At 45.6% G+C, this 18,079-nt stretch overlaps 1 protein-coding gene across 6 annotated transcripts in view; it reads left to right on the top strand.

The window, feature by feature from the left end:
* Window positions 1-18,079, top strand: part of PNPLA7 (patatin like domain 7, lysophospholipase) — a 216,931-nt gene that overhangs the window by 31,524 nt on the left and 167,328 nt on the right. For all 6 annotated transcript variants that reach the window (XM_075579164.1, XM_075579165.1, XM_075579169.1 and 3 more), the window contains 6 exons: window positions 3,700-3,859; window positions 4,620-4,700; window positions 7,889-8,017; window positions 8,775-8,855; window positions 10,980-11,145; window positions 14,570-14,653. In XM_075579164.1, coding sequence (XP_075435279.1) covers window positions 3,700-3,859; window positions 4,620-4,700; window positions 7,889-8,017; window positions 8,775-8,855; window positions 10,980-11,145; window positions 14,570-14,653 — 701 coding nt within the window. The remainder of the gene's footprint in view (window positions 1-3,699; window positions 3,860-4,619; window positions 4,701-7,888; window positions 8,018-8,774; window positions 8,856-10,979; window positions 11,146-14,569; window positions 14,654-18,079) is intronic.

Genomic DNA, 18,079 nt, shown 5'->3' with positions numbered 1-18,079 from the left:
CCCGAATATATTTGTATATACCGTATTGGCCCGAATATAGTGCAAGGATTTTTCGGAAAATTGCCCTTCCAAAACCTGCACTCGCACTAGATTCGCAGCCTAGCATTTACACTGGGGGAAAAAATCCCAGATGTTCACCAGGCTGTGGGGACGTCCCAGCTTTGCAGGGACTGTCCCGATTTAATGAGCCGGTGTCCTCCCAGTTTGGGAGGCTGGAGGAGATCAGAGGAGGATGGCGGAGCCGATCAGATAAGAACAGCTGTAGCCGGTAGGAGAGAGGAGAGCCTGGCTCTTAGCCACTTCTGGGCAGCAGATTGTGCTGCAGAGCACTCCTGCTCTGAGCTGCTCCTCTCTAGATCTCCTGTGTGTGTGTGTGTGTGTGTGTGTGTGTGTGTGTGTGTGTGTGTGTGTGTGTGTGTGTTGATGTTGATGTGGGGAAAAAGGAGCTAAAACAGTGATATTGATAAGAAGCGTGGTAAAAGTGCTCAAGCACAAGGCTGGTAATGATAATTAAAGTCCAGAACCATAGGTATAGGTGCATTAATATATGACACGAGTGATGAGTATATCCATAACACAATTATATGATCCCTGAAAACTGGGGGTAAGTGGAATAGCCACCCACTCTCAATTTCATTGGGAATGTCCGTATAGCATACAAGTATGGTGCTCTCAATTACCTCCTTGGTCTGGGTAGACGTGCTGCTGCTGACAAGATCTGGAGAGAAGCAAAAAAAAGATTTTTGCACTACTGAATCCTCTCCTTGCTCCTGTTTGGCTGAGAGCTACTTTTTTGCTTCTCTCTAAAACAGTGATAAAATTGCCACAGAAAAATATAAAAAACACCACTAGGCAAGGAGCAAGAGGAAAAAAACGGGCCAATACGGTAGTTATCATATCCCCTCTTAGACGCCTCTTTTCTAATGTAAATAAATGTAATTTAGCTAGCCTCTCCTCATAAATCAGATTGTCCATCCCCTTTATTAATTTGGTGGCTCTTCTCTGCACTCTCTCTAGGTCCATAATGTCTTTACTGGTGGTGCCCAAACTTGTACTCCATATTCAAGGTGTGGTCTTACTAATGCTTTGTAAAGGGGCATAATTATGTTTACTTCCCTTCCATCCATTCCCTGTTTAATGCAAGATAAGATCTTGTTTGCCTTTGCAGCTACTGCATGACATTGGGCACTATTGCTCAGCCTGCTGCCTAAAAGCACTCCTAAATCCTTCTCCATCAAGAATTCTCCTAATTTATCCCCATTTAATTTGTAAGTCGTCTGTTTATTCTTGTTTCCCAAATGCATAACCTTCTATTTATCTGTATTAAATCTGCCATTTACCTGCCCAAGTTTCCAGTCTCTCCAAGTCCTTCTGGAGAGAAATTACATCCTGCTCTGATTCCACTACCTTACACAATTTAGTATCATCAGCAAAGATGGAGGCTTAGCTCTCGATGTCAACCTCAAGGTCGTTAATAAACCAGTTAAAAAGCGGAGATCCCAATATCGATCCCTGAGGTACTCCACTCAAAACTTTAGCCCAACCTGAAAAAGTTCAATTTATGACAAACCCTCTGTTGTCTGTCCTTCAACCAGTTTTCAATCCAGGTGCAAATATTTTTACAGAGTCCAATTTGCTTTATTTTGTACACTAACCTCGTGTGGAACTGTATCAAAAGCCTGTGCAAAATCTAAGTAGACCACATCAACTGCATTACCCTGGTCTACATTCCGACTTACCTCCTCAAAAAAAACAATACAGTTAGTTTGGCAAGATCTATCCTCCATAAATCAATGCTGACTATTACTAATACATTTGTTTGCCATGAGGTATTCCTGAATATTATCCCGTTCTAAACCTTCAAGTTGCTTCCCCACGGTTGATGTCAGACTTACAGGTCTTTAATACCCTGGTTGTGATCTAGCTCCCTTTTTAAATATAGGCACCACGCCTACTTTACGCTTTACACCAGCATGACAGCGCCAGCAGTATCTCCGGAGCCACAGCTATAAGCTTTTTTCATCCGCGGATACAGGAAGTCTCGCTACATCTGCATATTAAAAATCTATATATTTTGCTTAAATCATTTTTCACCCTCGATCTTAAAGTACAATCCATAATGCTCTATCACAATATCAAATCCCGAAAGAACCTGGGTTTGTTTAGTGAGTTGGACCTTTGCACCGCAGCAGTTCCGCCTTCTACTGAGGTGTAAACCCCGTGTCTGAGATTTGTAAGGAGACATGTAGGAAGTTAAAAGGAAACGTATGGCGAGCTTTAGAATAGTTGCGCCACTCTCTTTTCTGCCTCTTATAGACGGAAAACAGGAAGCGCGATCTAACCGATAAAAAGAAATACAAACGTAACCATCAAATTCAAACCGCAACACAGAGATGGCTAGTGGGTGGTTCAAGTCAACCCTTTGCTTTTGTACAAGGAAAAATGAGTACATTTTTTGTTTTGTGTGTGTCCTGTGAAACGCTTGTGTAAAATAGGTTCATGGCAGTGTTTAGATTTGTCTCAAATGTATTCAAAAGGTTTCCCCTTTAAATCAGTCTGCTCATAAAATGATATTGCAGCAACTGGATGCTACCGATTAATGTTTAGCCTTATGATTTAACCCTTCGGTGACCTATAACCAGTCTCACACGGATGAGACCCAAAATTTCAAACAGCTGTGTGAGGAGGGTTACTGGCTCTGCACTTCTTTACCCCAGGCTGTGCTGAAAAGCTGTACAGACATACCCCACATTAACGTACGCAATGGGTCCAGAGCATGTACAGGCATACGCCGCTTGATCTGAACTCATTGCGTATATCAATGCGGGGTATGCTTGTATTTAAAGCGAAAATGTACTTAAAGTGAAGCACTACCATTTTCCCACTTGTCGATGCAGGTACTGTACTGCAAATGTCATATACGTGCATAACTGATGTAAATAACGCATTTGTAACAGGCTCTATAGTCTCCCCGCTTGCGCACAGCTTCGGTAGAGGTAGGGAGCCGGTATTGCTGTTCAGGACGTGCCGACAGGCGCATGCGCAAGCTGCTGTTTGCCTATTGGGCGATATGTCCTTACTCGCGAGTGTACTTAAAGTGAGTGTCCTTAAACTGGGGTATGCCTGTATATTACCTCAGGCATAAGCTTATAGGGGTCCATGTTAAAATGGATAAGAAGAAAAAAGGTATGCTCATTTGCATGTCATTTCCCAGAATCCCTTGATACAATGAACGCACTGTATGCTAAGAGATTAATGGGGGAAGGCACGGTGGCTGACCTGTCTGTGAATGTGCTTATAAGTGGTATTTTTATTTGCTTTACACTGTACGTTGGAAGATTTTGGACACTTTTTTTCCCACCATAACTTATTTAATGTGTGGCTATAGACGTACAGCGTATGCATGAAGGATGGCACCCTGGGGGCCCTTATGATGTACGCTGTACGTCATGCGGTTTCGCTTGTTTTCCAAGTGGCGTTCGCGATCGACCCGAAGTAAACATAAGGGGAAAGCTTCTGTTCTGTGTACAATAGCGGAAGCAGGAAGCGATCATGTGATTACTAGTGCCGAAACGGTCTGTGGCCACCAAGGTGGCAGCACCCTCTGGCACTGGCGGGGTGAGTCACCCTGGTTAACGCTCACCCCCTGGTCTGCGCCAATGCTGTATAAGTGACTTTCTCTTTTCTCTCTCCTTGTAGGGTGCTGGGACACTTTGAGAAGCCCTTGTTTTTGGAGCTCTGTAAGCACATGGTTTTCGTGCAGCTGCATGAAGGGGAATACATTTTCCGTCCGGGACAGTCGGACAACAGCATCTACGTAGTGCAAGATGGGATGCTGGAAGTCTGCATTCAAGAAAGTGTAAGACTGGCTTTCTGTCTAGTTTATGTTAGGACATTCACTTCTGTAGCTATAAAACTCTTGATACTCGGGGTGTTCATGCTGTACAACAGTGCTCTTTAACTGATGGCCCATGTAGGGCCTTGATGTGGCCCATGTAGGGCCTTGATGTGGCCCATGTAGGGCCTTGATGTGGCCCATGTAGGGCCTTGATGTGGCCCATGTAGGGCCTTGATGTGGCCCATGAAGGCGCTTGATGTGGCCCTTGAGCTCTCAGCTGCCTAAGCAACTATTATATAATTAGCTGGAAGAAAGTGCCAATTGCCCCACTACGTCATGTAAATCTGTATTGTACAGGTGTTATACATGCTTGACAAATGTTGAAATATTGTAGCTTTAAATGCATCTAACATTACATTACATTACCTTGTGGCCTTTCTACTCCTAAATGCTGGATGGCTTTGGACAATGGGTCGAAGAGCCCTGCCGTGCAATTAGCGCACACTACAAGATACATTCTTTCAAATACAGAAGGGCCATGTTACAAGATGCATTCTTTCCTATCCAATAAGACCACTTGCAAGAGGCAACCTTTGAGACTGAGACTATATGGGATTATCCAGTGTGAGGAGCACTTGAAGCTCTTCTGCAGAATTGGCCTGCAACTCCATGTTATTGGTTGTCACGGCCTTTGTACTTTGCTGAAGACAGACAATTCTTCAGTGCATCCTGATGTTGTGGACCGGATCCTTTTGACATCCGGTTTCTGTATCATTTTCAGGATGGTAAAGATGTGGTGGTGAAAGAGGTCCTAGCAGGTGACAGCGTACACAGTCTTTTGAGCATCCTTGATGTCATAACGGTGAGTTGGTCTTCAGTGTCCCTCTCTTCCCAAAAAAGGGTGGTTACCGCGGACATCATGTGGGCAGAAGATACACAGTATGGGGTTTCCATCAGACAATTTCAGCTCTGGAAAGCCACGTGCTAAATTAAGAATTTGAAGAATATGAAAAAATGCCCTTTTTCAGAGGTGATAAAGACACACACAAATAACTTTTTGCAGGCCTCGTTTTATTTGCAAAAGAGGACAGAAATCGAATCTAAAAAGACGAGAAAGGAAAGGAGAGAGAAGGGAAATCGATGAGTTAATATCTCGTGTTGAGCGTGTTATTTTATATGCAGCTTATGGGATATAAATAACACCTTATTGCCATATATTTTTCAGATGTTTCTTATATTCATGACCATTTTTTTATTGCTTGGCCCCTGAAAATCTGAATTTTTTTACCCGACAGGGATTAGGAACGGGGTTATAAATTTAAGATACTGTAGGGGTCTGTGGGCTACAGTTCTGAGCTCCTCATTCTACTAGTAAAGGGTTTATGGACCTTGAGAAAATGGTCAGGGGACAAAATGGTAACATTATGAGTTAAACTTATATAGGCTTCTGGCGGGAATGCTGCTTTAAATGGTACAGATTTCACCTGCAATTCAGACAAGCAAAGCATATGATGCGGGCTGAAGATATGGCAACAGTTTCCCTACATATGTCTGTCATTGCCACTCCAAAACTGAACATTGCGCTATAATCAGAATTCATGGTCTGCGACCCGTGTGTTTATCAGGTGACCGCAATTACAGATCTCTTTACAAGCAGCACTTCTGTCCCAGGGATTCTTGCACCAGTGATTTTGTTCTGAAAACCTCTCACAACAGTGTAAAAACGGATAGGGGAAAAAAAAGCACATGGGATATGAAATAACGTATTACCAGCCCTTCTCTGTGTGCTGATTAAATTATCTCTGCAACTGTATATTACACTCGGACGATTGTGTAGTAGAAGGTCCAGTAGAAAGCTGCAGTTCTTATAAAGCAGGAACCACACAGATAATCAAGAGATTATATGCAGCCCCCTGTAGTTGCACTCAAAGTAAATGACAAAAGAGTTGTGATGTCAATGAAGGTATATGGCAATGAATAGCCAAATGCTAGTATAGGATACACAGACAAAATGGTCGCACTACTAACTAAACTTTAATAATCTATGCTATAAAAACCGACGAAACACAATAAAAAATGCATACAAGTGCATCGATAAAAATCCCCAAATGTGTAGGGTAACGGTACTTGTTGAACACTATGTGTTCCAAATAGCTGTATAGTGATCCAAACTGCTATATAACAGGCTGCAGACTAGTGCATAAAGGTATACACAACAGACTGGGTATTGCAGTATAGGGATACACCTGGTAGGGCCTCTATAAGTACACGCTGTGTGTGAATGGGATGGGTTAATCTACTCCCTAGACCATCTCAATAAGGTCACACTTGTATGCATTTTTTATTGTGTTTCGTCGGTTTTTATAGCATAGATTATTAAAGTTTTGTTATTTTTAGTTAGTAGTGCGACCATTTTGTCTGTGTATCCTATACTAGGATTTGGCTATTAATTGCCATATACCTTCATTGACATCACAACTCTTTTGTCATTTACTTTGAGTGCAACTACAGGGGGCTGTATATAATCTCTTGATTATCTGTGTGGTTCCTATTTGTTTCCCCCTTGCACCAGGTAATTTGTGGTTCTATGTTTGTTGGTCTGAGGCAGCGACGTATATTTGTGTGTTTGTGTTCTTATAAAGCAGCAATTTTTTCCCCATTTAAATTGTCATTACTTCTATATTATCGGAGGACTTTTTATTTACATTTTTTGTTTTTTCTTTTTTTTAATATTAGACAAATCCAGTAAGTGATAGAAAGTAAACTGATGAGTGCAGATACATTGGGGCCAGCCTATCACTAGCGATGGGACAATATGTGACAATGTAGCAGTAATCATCAACCCCCCGTTAACACTTTTGAGGCATCGTGGCGCCTGAGTGCCACCGCCCCTCCGGCACCGTGTGGTCACGCGACCGCTTTCAGTAGCGGTCATTTGACCTCGGCGACCATTTTGGAGGAGACGGAAGAGGAGGGATCCTCTTGCTGAGTTTCCTTAGGCTGCGCTTATAGTGCCGGCGACGTGACGGTCGCTGGAAAATCAAATAGAGATGACGTCCAGCGATCGCGACCAATCCGTTGCGCAGTCGCGTCGCGCTTACTATAAGCGCACGTGACGGCGGCAATGCATTTGTTTTGCCGCGGCGTCGCTGTCGCCGGCACTATAAGCACAGCCTAAGGCTACGCTTATAGTGCCGGCGACGCGATGGTCGCTGGAAAATCAAATAGAGATGACTTCCAGCGATCGCGACCAATCCGTTGCGCAGTCGTGCTGTCGCGTCGCGCTTACTATAAATGCATGCAACGGCGGCAATGCATTTGTTTTGCCGCGGCGTCGCTGTCGCCGGCACTGTAAGCACAGCCTTACTTGTTAGATAACGATGTGAGCTCCACAGGCACACGGCACACGATCTAAGCACACAAATAACAGTAATCACGATGTCCTGGGGCCCCCAAAGGGTTACAGGTACATCTCACCGTATCACTTTTATGCTATGGGGGTTTTTTACTGTAAGAAATGTGCCGATTGTTATTTTACTGTAAATGAAAATGCAAAGTTTCCATTTTCAATCTTTCTAAGTAGAAATCGTCAGTCTTCGCTATCTTACCCCTTGTTGTGTTGTAATAGACCTTGCGACACAATTGCCTTGCGGTTTGGCACCCCCGGCTAGCACAACCCTGTTGGACAATCACTGCTTTAGGCTGCTGGACGGCTGTTGTTAACCTGCTTTTCTTTAATATACTCTGCGCCATGACGCGTTTTGAATCTTTTTATTTTCTTTTCTTATAACTTTCAAATCCTTATGTCTCAGGGTTTGCAAACTCTTTGAATTGGCCTCCTGTGGACACCGTAACAGAATTATGCCGTGTGATGTTAGGAGGGACATGGGTTACACCCTTTAACACAGGGGGGGCCAACTCCAGTCCTCGTTGACTGAGCCACCTGTGCCGACGCAGGGATAGCCTACAAACCTGACACGTTGTTGGCGCTTGTGGACTGGAGTAGGCCACCCTTGCTTGAACATATGGTTTGCATTTTTGCCTGTGCAGGGACACCCTGCTCCATACAAAACGGTTTCGGCCAGAGCTGCCACGGCATCCACCATCCTGCGGCTCCCAGCCAACGCCTTCCAAGACGTCTTTGCCAAGTACCCAGAAACCCTTGTGAGAGTGGTGCAGGTAATGTGCTAACCTTAAAATACATTCCACTTATTGCATTCAGTCTGGTTCAGGATGGGGAAGAGCTGTATAGCTCTAATGTATAGCCCTAGTATAATATGTATTTTGTGTATGGTGCTGTATGTAGAATTTTGTAGGTACATTGAGGGGAGTGGGACATTTGGTCACGGCCGTCACGCCGCGACCAAGTCCCCGCCGGCATTTTGCCGCAAAGGGACCCTCCGCCGAAGCCGCTCCGCCGCTGGACCCTCCCCCGCCGGCCACTTCTACTATTAGGTAAGTTTTAGGGTAGGGGGTTAACTTAAGGGGCTAAGGTTTTTAGGGTAGGTGGTAGTGTTGCTATTGGGGGTTAAGATGAAGGACTTTTAGGGTAAGGGCTAAGGTTAGGAACTCACCGAAGCGGCCGGCGGCGAGGTCACTTGCGGCGAAACGCTGGCGGAGATTTGGTCCGCAACCACATGCCCTAGACCGACGTTGAGCCCCCTGCCCTGAAAATCTACCTTTATCTCCCGGTGGCAGAGAGAGATAAAGGTACATTACGCCGGGTATTGTCAGGATACTCAAAGAGACTTGGGTTTCCGTCTCGTTTCTTTCTTTATAAATCAGATGGTATTTCTGGCTCGACGTAGCGATACAGTCTGCAATGTGACACACTGGCAAAGCTTGTATATCCTGTGCCTAGTGCTCTGGAAGCTCGGATCATTTGCCGGTTCCATTCACCAATGTGTGTGTGCTATTTTGCTGTTCTCACCCCCAGATCATCATGGTGAGACTGCAGAGAGTGACCTTCCTGGCGCTGCATAATTACCTAGGGCTGACCACCGAGCTGTTCAACTCCGTGAGTAGTTTCAGTCACATTTTGCCGTACTTTAGAAATAAAGATGCAGCAGAGTGACCGTTGCCATTTCTCTCTGCCGATTTTGAATGCTGGCACCTAATGCTCTTAACGAGGCGATTTGAAGCGGGCGATTATTATTTTTTGTCGTGTACAAATGGTTCTTCTTTTTATTTTTTTTAACCATGGGATTGAAGCAGGGGGTCCCTGCAGCTGAACCCCACTAATTGTAGCTCCAGGAACCTCCTGCTTCTGGAGATACCTCCGTAGGGGGGTGCCGGCAGCCGCTCGGTTAGCTGGGGTGACGTAATGGCCACTTTTCAAAGCTCCCGTAGACCAATACCTATTGGCCCATGTGACGCAGGAGCTTTAAACCTGCAGGAGATACCGGCGCCCCCTACGGAGGTAAGTATCTCGGGAAGCAGGGGGTCCCCGGAGCTGAAATGAATGGCGTTCAGATCCGGAGACCCCCTGCATCAAATATAGATCTATCACCCCTTGGATTGCTTTTTTAGCACACTGCTTTCAATAGGATTTTGTCATTTGAAACGCAGGTTTTTATCCCCAGAATTGCACTTTTTTGCAATTACCTTAGTCTCAACACCGACACCCTGCTATATACACTGATTATACACACACACACACACACACACACACACACACACACACACACACACACACACACACACACACACACACACACACACACACACACACACACACACACACACGGTTATCTGCTATATTGCTGACATTGTCAGACACGGCGTATTTTGTATTTCTCTGTGTGAGACTGCTGCGCTCCCAACATTGTGTCATTTGGGGGGAAATATGGAAGGGCATTGAAGCCTTCACATTTGTACAATGGGGGGTGATCGCAGAGGATCACTTAATGTTTACTGAGCAGCTGCAGCTTTCAGCAGCCCTCGGCTGCAAAACAGGACAGGGGGTTCTCAGCTCAAGTTTTCAAGCCCCCCCACATGTCAGGTTTTAAGTATATTGGTGGGTCAGACAACGACTGAGCCACTGATTGAGCCACCTGTGGTGAAGCAGGGATATCCTTAAAACCTGACCTGTTGGTGGCCCATGAGGACTGGAGTTGGCCACCCTTGCAATTGAACGTATTCAACCCATTCAATACCAAGGGAGCCTGCAAGACATCTATTGCAATGCATTGCTGGACCCTCTAGGACTCAACGGTGTAAAAACTGCTGTGATTTGTTATTGACTGTAGTGCGGCCTTAGTCCTGCCCTACAGGTAGTAATTACGCCTGTGACATGTAGCGTGATTCACAGCGGTCAGTGTTGTGTTCTCAAAGTAAATGCTGCCAAAATGAATCCCGTTTATCTCCCCCTTCCCGTGTCTTGTGTTACTGGGACACAGCCATACACGTCCCTTGTTAGCCCTAAAAATGAACGAAGAGCCAATTCCAGCACAATGGGTCCCCACAGAGAGACTTTTCCTCTGCCTGAGCACTATCTCTGTACACTCTCCTTTCCGCCCTCGTTTTAACAGCCTTGTGCTACAAATAAGGGCGCAGGTGGTTGCAGTGTCGCTACCCAATGAGGGTAAAAAGAGAGAAATGCATCCACTGATTTACTATTACTGACCCTGAATACTCAAGTTAATTCGTTTTTGTTGTTGAATTCTTACTATGTGTGTTGTACAAGCATACTGATATATATGATATACTGATATGTATATATCACTGGTATGTATACGGTTATCTATATAGCGCCAGCAATGTGCACAGCGCTTTATAAAATTACAATACAAAGTGGTAATAATACTAACTTTATTTAGTGTAGCGCTTTTCTCCCAATGGGACTCGAAGCTTCACAATTACAGTATAGCACGCGACTTTGCCTGAGACTGAGCCTCTGAGTGAGCCACCTGTGCTGAAGCAGGGATATCCTGAAACCGTGACCTGTTGAGGGGGCTTGAGGACCGGAGTTAGGCCCCCCTGGTCTAAGTCATAAAGGATCCCATGTATGATCTCATCTCCTAAGCAAAGCCAGTGTGTATGGGGTGTCCTTGTTTGTTAGTTGTGCAGCCTGGAGGATGACACGTATACAGTACACTAAGTTCAATATTAACATGGTTTTCTTTTTATGTAATCTTGCTAGGAAAGCCAGGCTATCCCGTTGTTGTCTGTAGCTAGTCTGACCTCAGGAGCAGGCAGCAGCAAGGCAGTCAGAAGACAAATGTCCACTGTGTCTGGCGAGGAGGACCATGGAGAGAAGGCTGAGAAACAGACTGAGCTTCCGCCTGACTCAGAAGCAGGCGTATTGGGTAAGTACACATCTCCACCCGCTTTTGTCCTCAGGATAGTGGCTGCACCCTGGAACCGCCGGCCACGCCAGTTCTACTAGCCAGTGCACCTGCACACAGGTGAATGCGTCTCATGTGTATAGGAGTAGAATGTTGAGTGGTTGCCTGAGACACCTGGTGTGGCTCTCAGCCCGAGGAGAGCATTGGGAACCACTGCTTTAGGACAACGTTCTAGAGCCCATATTGGGAAATGTAGCTCCGGTGCTGGTTGGGATACTCATTAATGGATCCAAATGAGTTCTTCACAGATTGCGAAGCTATTGAGGTATGTGAGGTTATGTAATTTCTTTAGGACAAAGGCTTTTGCATCTGCAGCCATTGAAAAGACCGCATTTCTTAATGACCCATACATTGGGGGTCACCAGTGTCCACATTGTTTATTCCCAGGTTTTTTGTTACTATCATTCAATGGGTTAGCTATTACTGTGACGAGGACAAACCACCCGGTAACTTTTTGTTATCTCTATCGGGGGAGGGGGGGTGGGAAGTAGTGTATGTACAGTATTGACTCGACTATAAGGCAATGTTTTTTGTTTTTTTTAATAAAGTAAAGTTGAAAAGTCCATACTCGCCTTATAGTCCGGCCCACCCACTTTGCGAGCCACTAAGCAGTTGGATGTATGAGGTAGGAGAGTAAAATGGAAGAAGCTCCACTGTTGGGGGCCTGAGACAACCATGTTGCTTGTGGCAGAAAGTGCAAACCGAGACGCACGCACTTGCGCACAGATAGACAGGGAATCAAACGTATTGCTACACACGATGGTTGGTAAGTGGTCATGAGTCCAATATATGGAAATGTTGCATTCAGAAGGTATGTCTTTAGATTGGATTCTGAAGGTGACGAGAGACGTTGCCTGGCATATACGGAGTGACGGAGTTTGGCTAGGGTGTTACCATACGTCCGTATTTTCCAGGACATGTCCGGCTTTGTGATTTGAAGGCCGCCGCCGCCGTCCCGGAGGAATGTTTGGTAACGCATGCGCGAACGAAAGCAGAGCGCGCAAGCGATGAGCTCCTTCTGCGCATGCGCGTCAGCTTTTGGTGTCCCCTTTTTTTGAGTACGGACGTACGGTAACCCTAAGTATGGTGTAGACAAGTGTAGAGCTTCGAAGGCGAGGAAGAGATCTTGGTAGGCGGATGCATTTCCGGGGAAGCAGCGCTGCAGATGTCAGTGAGCTGGTGGCTCTGTACGTGTTGTTGTTCCTCTCTGCAAACGAGAACGGTCTTAAATAATCACATTAGGGACGGATAGCAAGTAGAATTCATAGCAGGGAATTACGCACCAGCGCGTTTTGGGCTTGTGGTGATATGCTGCCAGGGAGCCTTATTATTTACAGTCACCCATACATTGTCTTAATATGAGTAATCTAGGAGTCCTCAGACCCCCCCCCCCCGCCCCTCCAAGAGGGCAGGTTTTCAGGATATCCCTGCTTCAGCACAGGTGGCTCAATCAGTGGCTCAGTCGAAGACGAGTTTAAGAAAAAAATCCGATGATTTGCAACAAAAATACATTTAAACCAAAAATGTACATTTTAGATCTATTTTTTTTTACTAAGTGATGCTGTTCCAGCCCATTCAAGTAAAGGGGTCATAAGGGACCTGCCGGCGCTGGAAGGTGACTCGTGGAATAGCACTGCTTAGTAAATACAGGCCATTATCCTTTAATTAGCTATGCAAAATAAAAAGCGCTCCTGTTGGTCCTTAGGCTGCGGCCCCGCTGGTGCTGACTGCGCTCATGCTTGAGAGTGGTGACATCTAAGCTCTCCAAGCATGAGTGCCGGGTGTCCTGGCTATTTCTCAAGCGCGCCCGGGGGGCGTTGCGGGCAAATTGAGCGCGCTGAAAAGTAAAAATTTTTGTTTACTCAAGCGCCAAGCTTGATTGAGTGTGCAAGTGCTCACAGAGACTTGCCCATATACATTTATGTAACTTAGAGCGGCAAGCACCGCACAGTCAGCGCTAGCGGGGCCGCACCCTTAAGAATGGGTGGTTCTAGTATTTGTGACAGTGTGTGACAGTGTGTGACAGTGTGTGACAGGGCTTGCAGGGATATACTGGAGTTTCTTTTAAAGATAGACCCCAATATTTATTTTTACCTTCTGCTAGAGCAGGGGGCGGCCAACTCCAGTCCTTAATGGCCACCAACAGGTCAGGTTTTCATGATATCCCTGCTTCAGCACGGGTGGCTCAATCTGAGCCACTGATTGAGCCACCTGTGCTGAAGCAGGGCTATAATAAAGAGAAAATACACCGCTTCCCTTTAGGTTTCCTAATTATGATTGAACTTGGGTGAAATGCAGGGTGCATGTGTTGTAATAACAAAATGCACAAGTTTGATCCGAAGGGATCCAAAGTACCCCAATTATTGCACTCTATGCAGGATAATTAGATAGGGTTCTAATAGTCCTTCAGATAATGTCTGATTGGCGATCATAATAGATCAAAGCGGACCAGCTATTTTAAAACCAAAAAAATAAAGCAGGGATACCCTGAAAACCTGTCCTGTTGGTGACCCTTACGGACCGGAGATGGCCACCCCCTGTGCTAGAGGGTGGGGATCAGTATACGAGATGGAAATCCCGGGAGATTAGGGGGATGAACACGGGGAAATGCAAAGTAGCAGAAAAGTTTGTTCTGTAGTACAAGGTAGGGACGTTTTTCAACCTTTTGGGTAAGAACCCCTTTGTCAGGTGTTCGCTGACATATCCGAGCGCATAGGTTTAGATATTAAAGCAGCAGTCCAATCTGCCCCCCCCCCACCACCCTTTAATATGTGCATCAATCCACACAATGATAAGTAATTGGCTAAGTTGCCAATCTATCTGTTCTCCTGTGATCGGTAGGTGAAGATTCGGCTCGGGGGTTCACTAAATGGCTGTCAGTGCAGCAGAAGAGAACCAAAGATGGAACGTTCTGTGGGGAAGATCATGTGACCAGGCAGTCACTAGATACAATTGGTGCACTGCTAGAGAGAGGGCAGGGCTCAAAAAGGGGTGTGCTAGAGCCTGTTTCAGAAGAGGAAGGGGGTGTGACTTTGTAAATGATTGCTATAGAAACAAAAAAGGCTTGTTACATTATAATACATATAAAATGTCATTCAGAGTGGTTTAAAATAACAAATGCTACAAATATTTTCTCATTGTACAGAACTGATTTATTAAAAAAAAAACCACGTAGGATATTATTTGGTCTGCAGCTTTAAGCTCCAACGAGCAGGGCCCTCGTTACCGTTTGTACTTATCCGGTATGTAACTCTGTTTATGTAGCATACATTATTCTGTACCGCACTGTACCACGCTCCGGAATATGTTGGCGCTTTAATAATAAACTAAATGGATCAAAGAGCCTTGATTTTTGTTTCGTTTTTTGCAAATCCTCATATTTCAGACCCGGCAAAATTTGCCGCCGCCGACGCTTCAGGAAGTGGCCATAAAAGAAGCCGGTCCTCTTCCAGCCTGGTCGAGACGCCTGGTAAGTTACCCCCCCCCCTCACCCCCCAAAAAAGGGAAAGCCCAGAAGATTATTTGAGGGTTAAAGAGACATCCAAGCGGGCAATTGAAAAAACATATAGTTGTATAAGATAGAATTGAAGCAGGGGGTCTCTATAGCGGACCCCCATTCATTTCAGTGCCAGTGATCCCCTGCTTCCAGAGTTTCTTACCTCCGTTGGGGGTGCCGCTATCCCTGCAGGCAGAGAAAACGGCGTGCCTAACATAATGGCGGTTTAAATGTCCCGCGTCGTGCGGGCCTATAGAAAGCCGCGACGTCATCGGGTGCCGCTTCCTATTGGCCGGGCGTGACTGGGGAGCTGTAAAAGGCAGAGAGATACCGGCACCTCATTCAGAGATGAGTACCTCTAGAAGCAGGGCGTCCTCAGAGATAAGTACCTCTAGAAGCAGGGCGTCCTCAGAGATAAGTACCTCTAGAAGCAGGGCGTCCTCAGAGATAAGTACCTCTAGAAGCAGGGCGTCCTCAGAGATAAGTACCTCTAGAAGCAGGGCGTCCTCAGAGATAAGTACCTCTAGAAGCAGGGCGTCCTCAGAGATAAGTACCTCTAGAAGCAGGGCGTCCTCAGAGATAAGTACCTCTAGAAGCAGGGCGTCCTCAGAGATAAGTACCTCTAGAAGCAGGGCGTCCTCAGAGATGAGTACCTCTAGAAGCAGGGCGTCCTCAGAGATGAGTACCTCTAGAAGCAGGGCGTCCTCAGAGATAAGTACCTCTAGAAGCAGGGCGTCCTCAGAGATGAAATTAATTGTTCAGCTTTGGAGCCCCCTTCAATCCTAGGTTAAAAAATAAAAAAATAATGATTTGCTTGTTTGGATTGCTCCTTTAAAGCTAAGCTTGTGCAGTTACACTCATTCATTAGCCCCACCAGCGGCTACAGGGTTAAGATCAGACTTGTACTGTTCTGCTCATTCCTCCCTCCCCCCCCCCCCCCCCACCGCGATCTAGAATTTAGCATGGTGCAGAACTGTGTGACGCTCCCTCTCACACCAGATGTGCACATTCAGTACCTATTGTGAGTGAGTTTTTTTTTCCGCTCTCCTCTGCAATTAATTAGAAACCAGCTGATTTTTTATTTTTTCCCATCCCCTGCTGTTCTCCACCATCCGTCCCCCTATTTATAGCTTGCCACGTTAGTTTAATTAGCACTTCTGCATGTTTCGGCAGGTGAGCAGTGTGTACTGCTGCATTCAGTGATGTCGCGGTCTGTTTCAGCTAAGGGACCCGTGACTCCTTCTTGCATAGCTGCTCGGCCCAGAGAGGTCTGAAACAAGTTATCCCACACGCTTGCAGCTTTGCCCCGTGCGCAAGACCACAGCGCGCCTTGAATGGGCGGTTTTACCGACGTGAAATAATGTTACTGATCTATTTATTGCAGCAAGTCCAATCCGGAAAACAGAAAACAACTGGGCTTCATAGACATGTCAGAAATGTGATATTACTGTGGGATCAGCGTTTCGGTCCTGTCACATCAAGGTCCAAGACAGAATCGAAACGGCGATCCCACAGTAATGCCATATTTTTTACATTTCTGTGAAGTCCTCTGGAGTGTGTTTTCTCCCTTAGGATTGTTACATAGTTACATAGTTACATCATAGTTACATAGTAGTTACATCATAGTTACTGTACATAGTTGATGAGGTTGATAAAAGACGTACGTCCATCAAGTTCAACCTATGCTAAGAATAGATGACAGATACTTATCCTATATTTGTACTTACAGTATATTGATCCAGAGGAAGGCAAACAAAAACCCCAGTGACACATCATCCAATGTCTCATAAGGGGGAAATAAATTCCTTCCTGACTCCAAATATTGGCAATCAGATTACTCCCTGGATCAACATCCTTCCCATGTTTACTTATTTGGTATATCCCTGTATACCTTTTCTTTCTAAAAAGATGTCCAACCTATTTTTTAACATATCTATTGTATCTGCCATCACCGTCTCCATGGGTAATGGATTCCACATTGTAACTGCCATTACTGTAAAGAACCCTTTCCTTTGTTGCTGGTGAAATCTCCTTTCCTCCAACTTTTAAGAGATGACCCTGTGTCCTTTGTACTGCCCTTGGGATGAATAGCTCTTTTGAAAGGTATTTTTATTGTCTTTTCTAATGTAAACAAATCTAATTTAGCTAGCCTTTTCTCATAAATCAGATTTCCCATCCCCTTTATTCATTTCTTGGCTCATCTCTGCACTTTCTCTATTTCCATAATGTATTTTCTATGGAGTGGTGCCCAAAATTGTACTCTATATTCAAAGTGTGGTCTTACTAATGCTTTATAGAGGGACATAATTACTCTTCCCTGGATTGGAGTTATGTAATTCCCTCTGGTAGTGGGTAACCGAGCACCCATGGCAGATACTTTGTGATTGCACCTATTGTGATCTATGCTATTTATTGCAGTAACATTGTTGATGCAAGTTGGGAAAAAAAGAGCTATAAATATCAGAGGAGAGATCCAGTAAAAGTGAAAGGGGGAGCGGCAACTTTTTTTTAAAATATAATAAGCTGGGGTGCTACAAAGGCCAAATAATCAACACTCAAAGAAACTTAAGCCGCGCTTATAGTGCCGGCGACGCGACGTCGCCAGAAAACAAATACATTGCCGCCGCTGCGTGCGCTTATAGTGCACGAGACGGCGACGGAGCGAAAATCTGAAGCCGGCAAAATTTGAATATTCAGGGGTCGTCGCGTCACGTGACGGCCCTTGAACAAATGAAATTGCCGGAATCCCGCGACCCCGCCGCCAGGCGAAACATAACTTTCGCCGGTGGCGACGGGTGACGTCACCTGCCGTGTCGCCGTCGCCAACGGCGGCACTCTAGGCACGGCCCTAAAGATGAGGGGAATGCCTGTGAGCCAGCACTCCAGATCCATACTTAATCAATTTATTAGACATAATCATAAAACATATACAATACATAAAAAATGACGTAGTTGGAGCCACGTGCCCAAATTCATAGATCAGAAACAAGTAAACATTAAACTGCCTCAGCCATTTAAAATATGTGAGAGTGCAAATCGTAGATCGTACACGGAACGTCTTAATCATGGAGAAGCAAAACGGCTCTCTCAGGAGACGCAGAATAGAGGACCGGCAGGAGAGGCAACGCAGCAGCCGGGCCTGGCCGCCCCCCACCCCCCCGTCATCACCAGTGGCCCTGGTCGCGAGCACCCTCACGGGCGCCATGGTGCCTGCGGGCACCGTGTTGGGGACCCCTGCTGTCGGCCATGCACCATCTTAGTAGCTGTTCTTTGGAGATTTAGCAATGTGTGTACAATATGGTCTTCTGGAGACATGGCTTCTAGAATTGAACACCGCACTCGGTGAGGTTTTACCAGTGATCTACAACGTATTATCACCACTCTCCCTTTCAGCGGCTA

Source organism: Ascaphus truei, chromosome 21, assembly GCF_040206685.1.
Source record: "Ascaphus truei isolate aAscTru1 chromosome 21, aAscTru1.hap1, whole genome shotgun sequence".
Taxonomy (NCBI): domain Eukaryota; kingdom Metazoa; phylum Chordata; class Amphibia; order Anura; family Ascaphidae; genus Ascaphus; species Ascaphus truei.
This window is presented reverse-complemented; position numbering and strand designations above follow the sequence as displayed.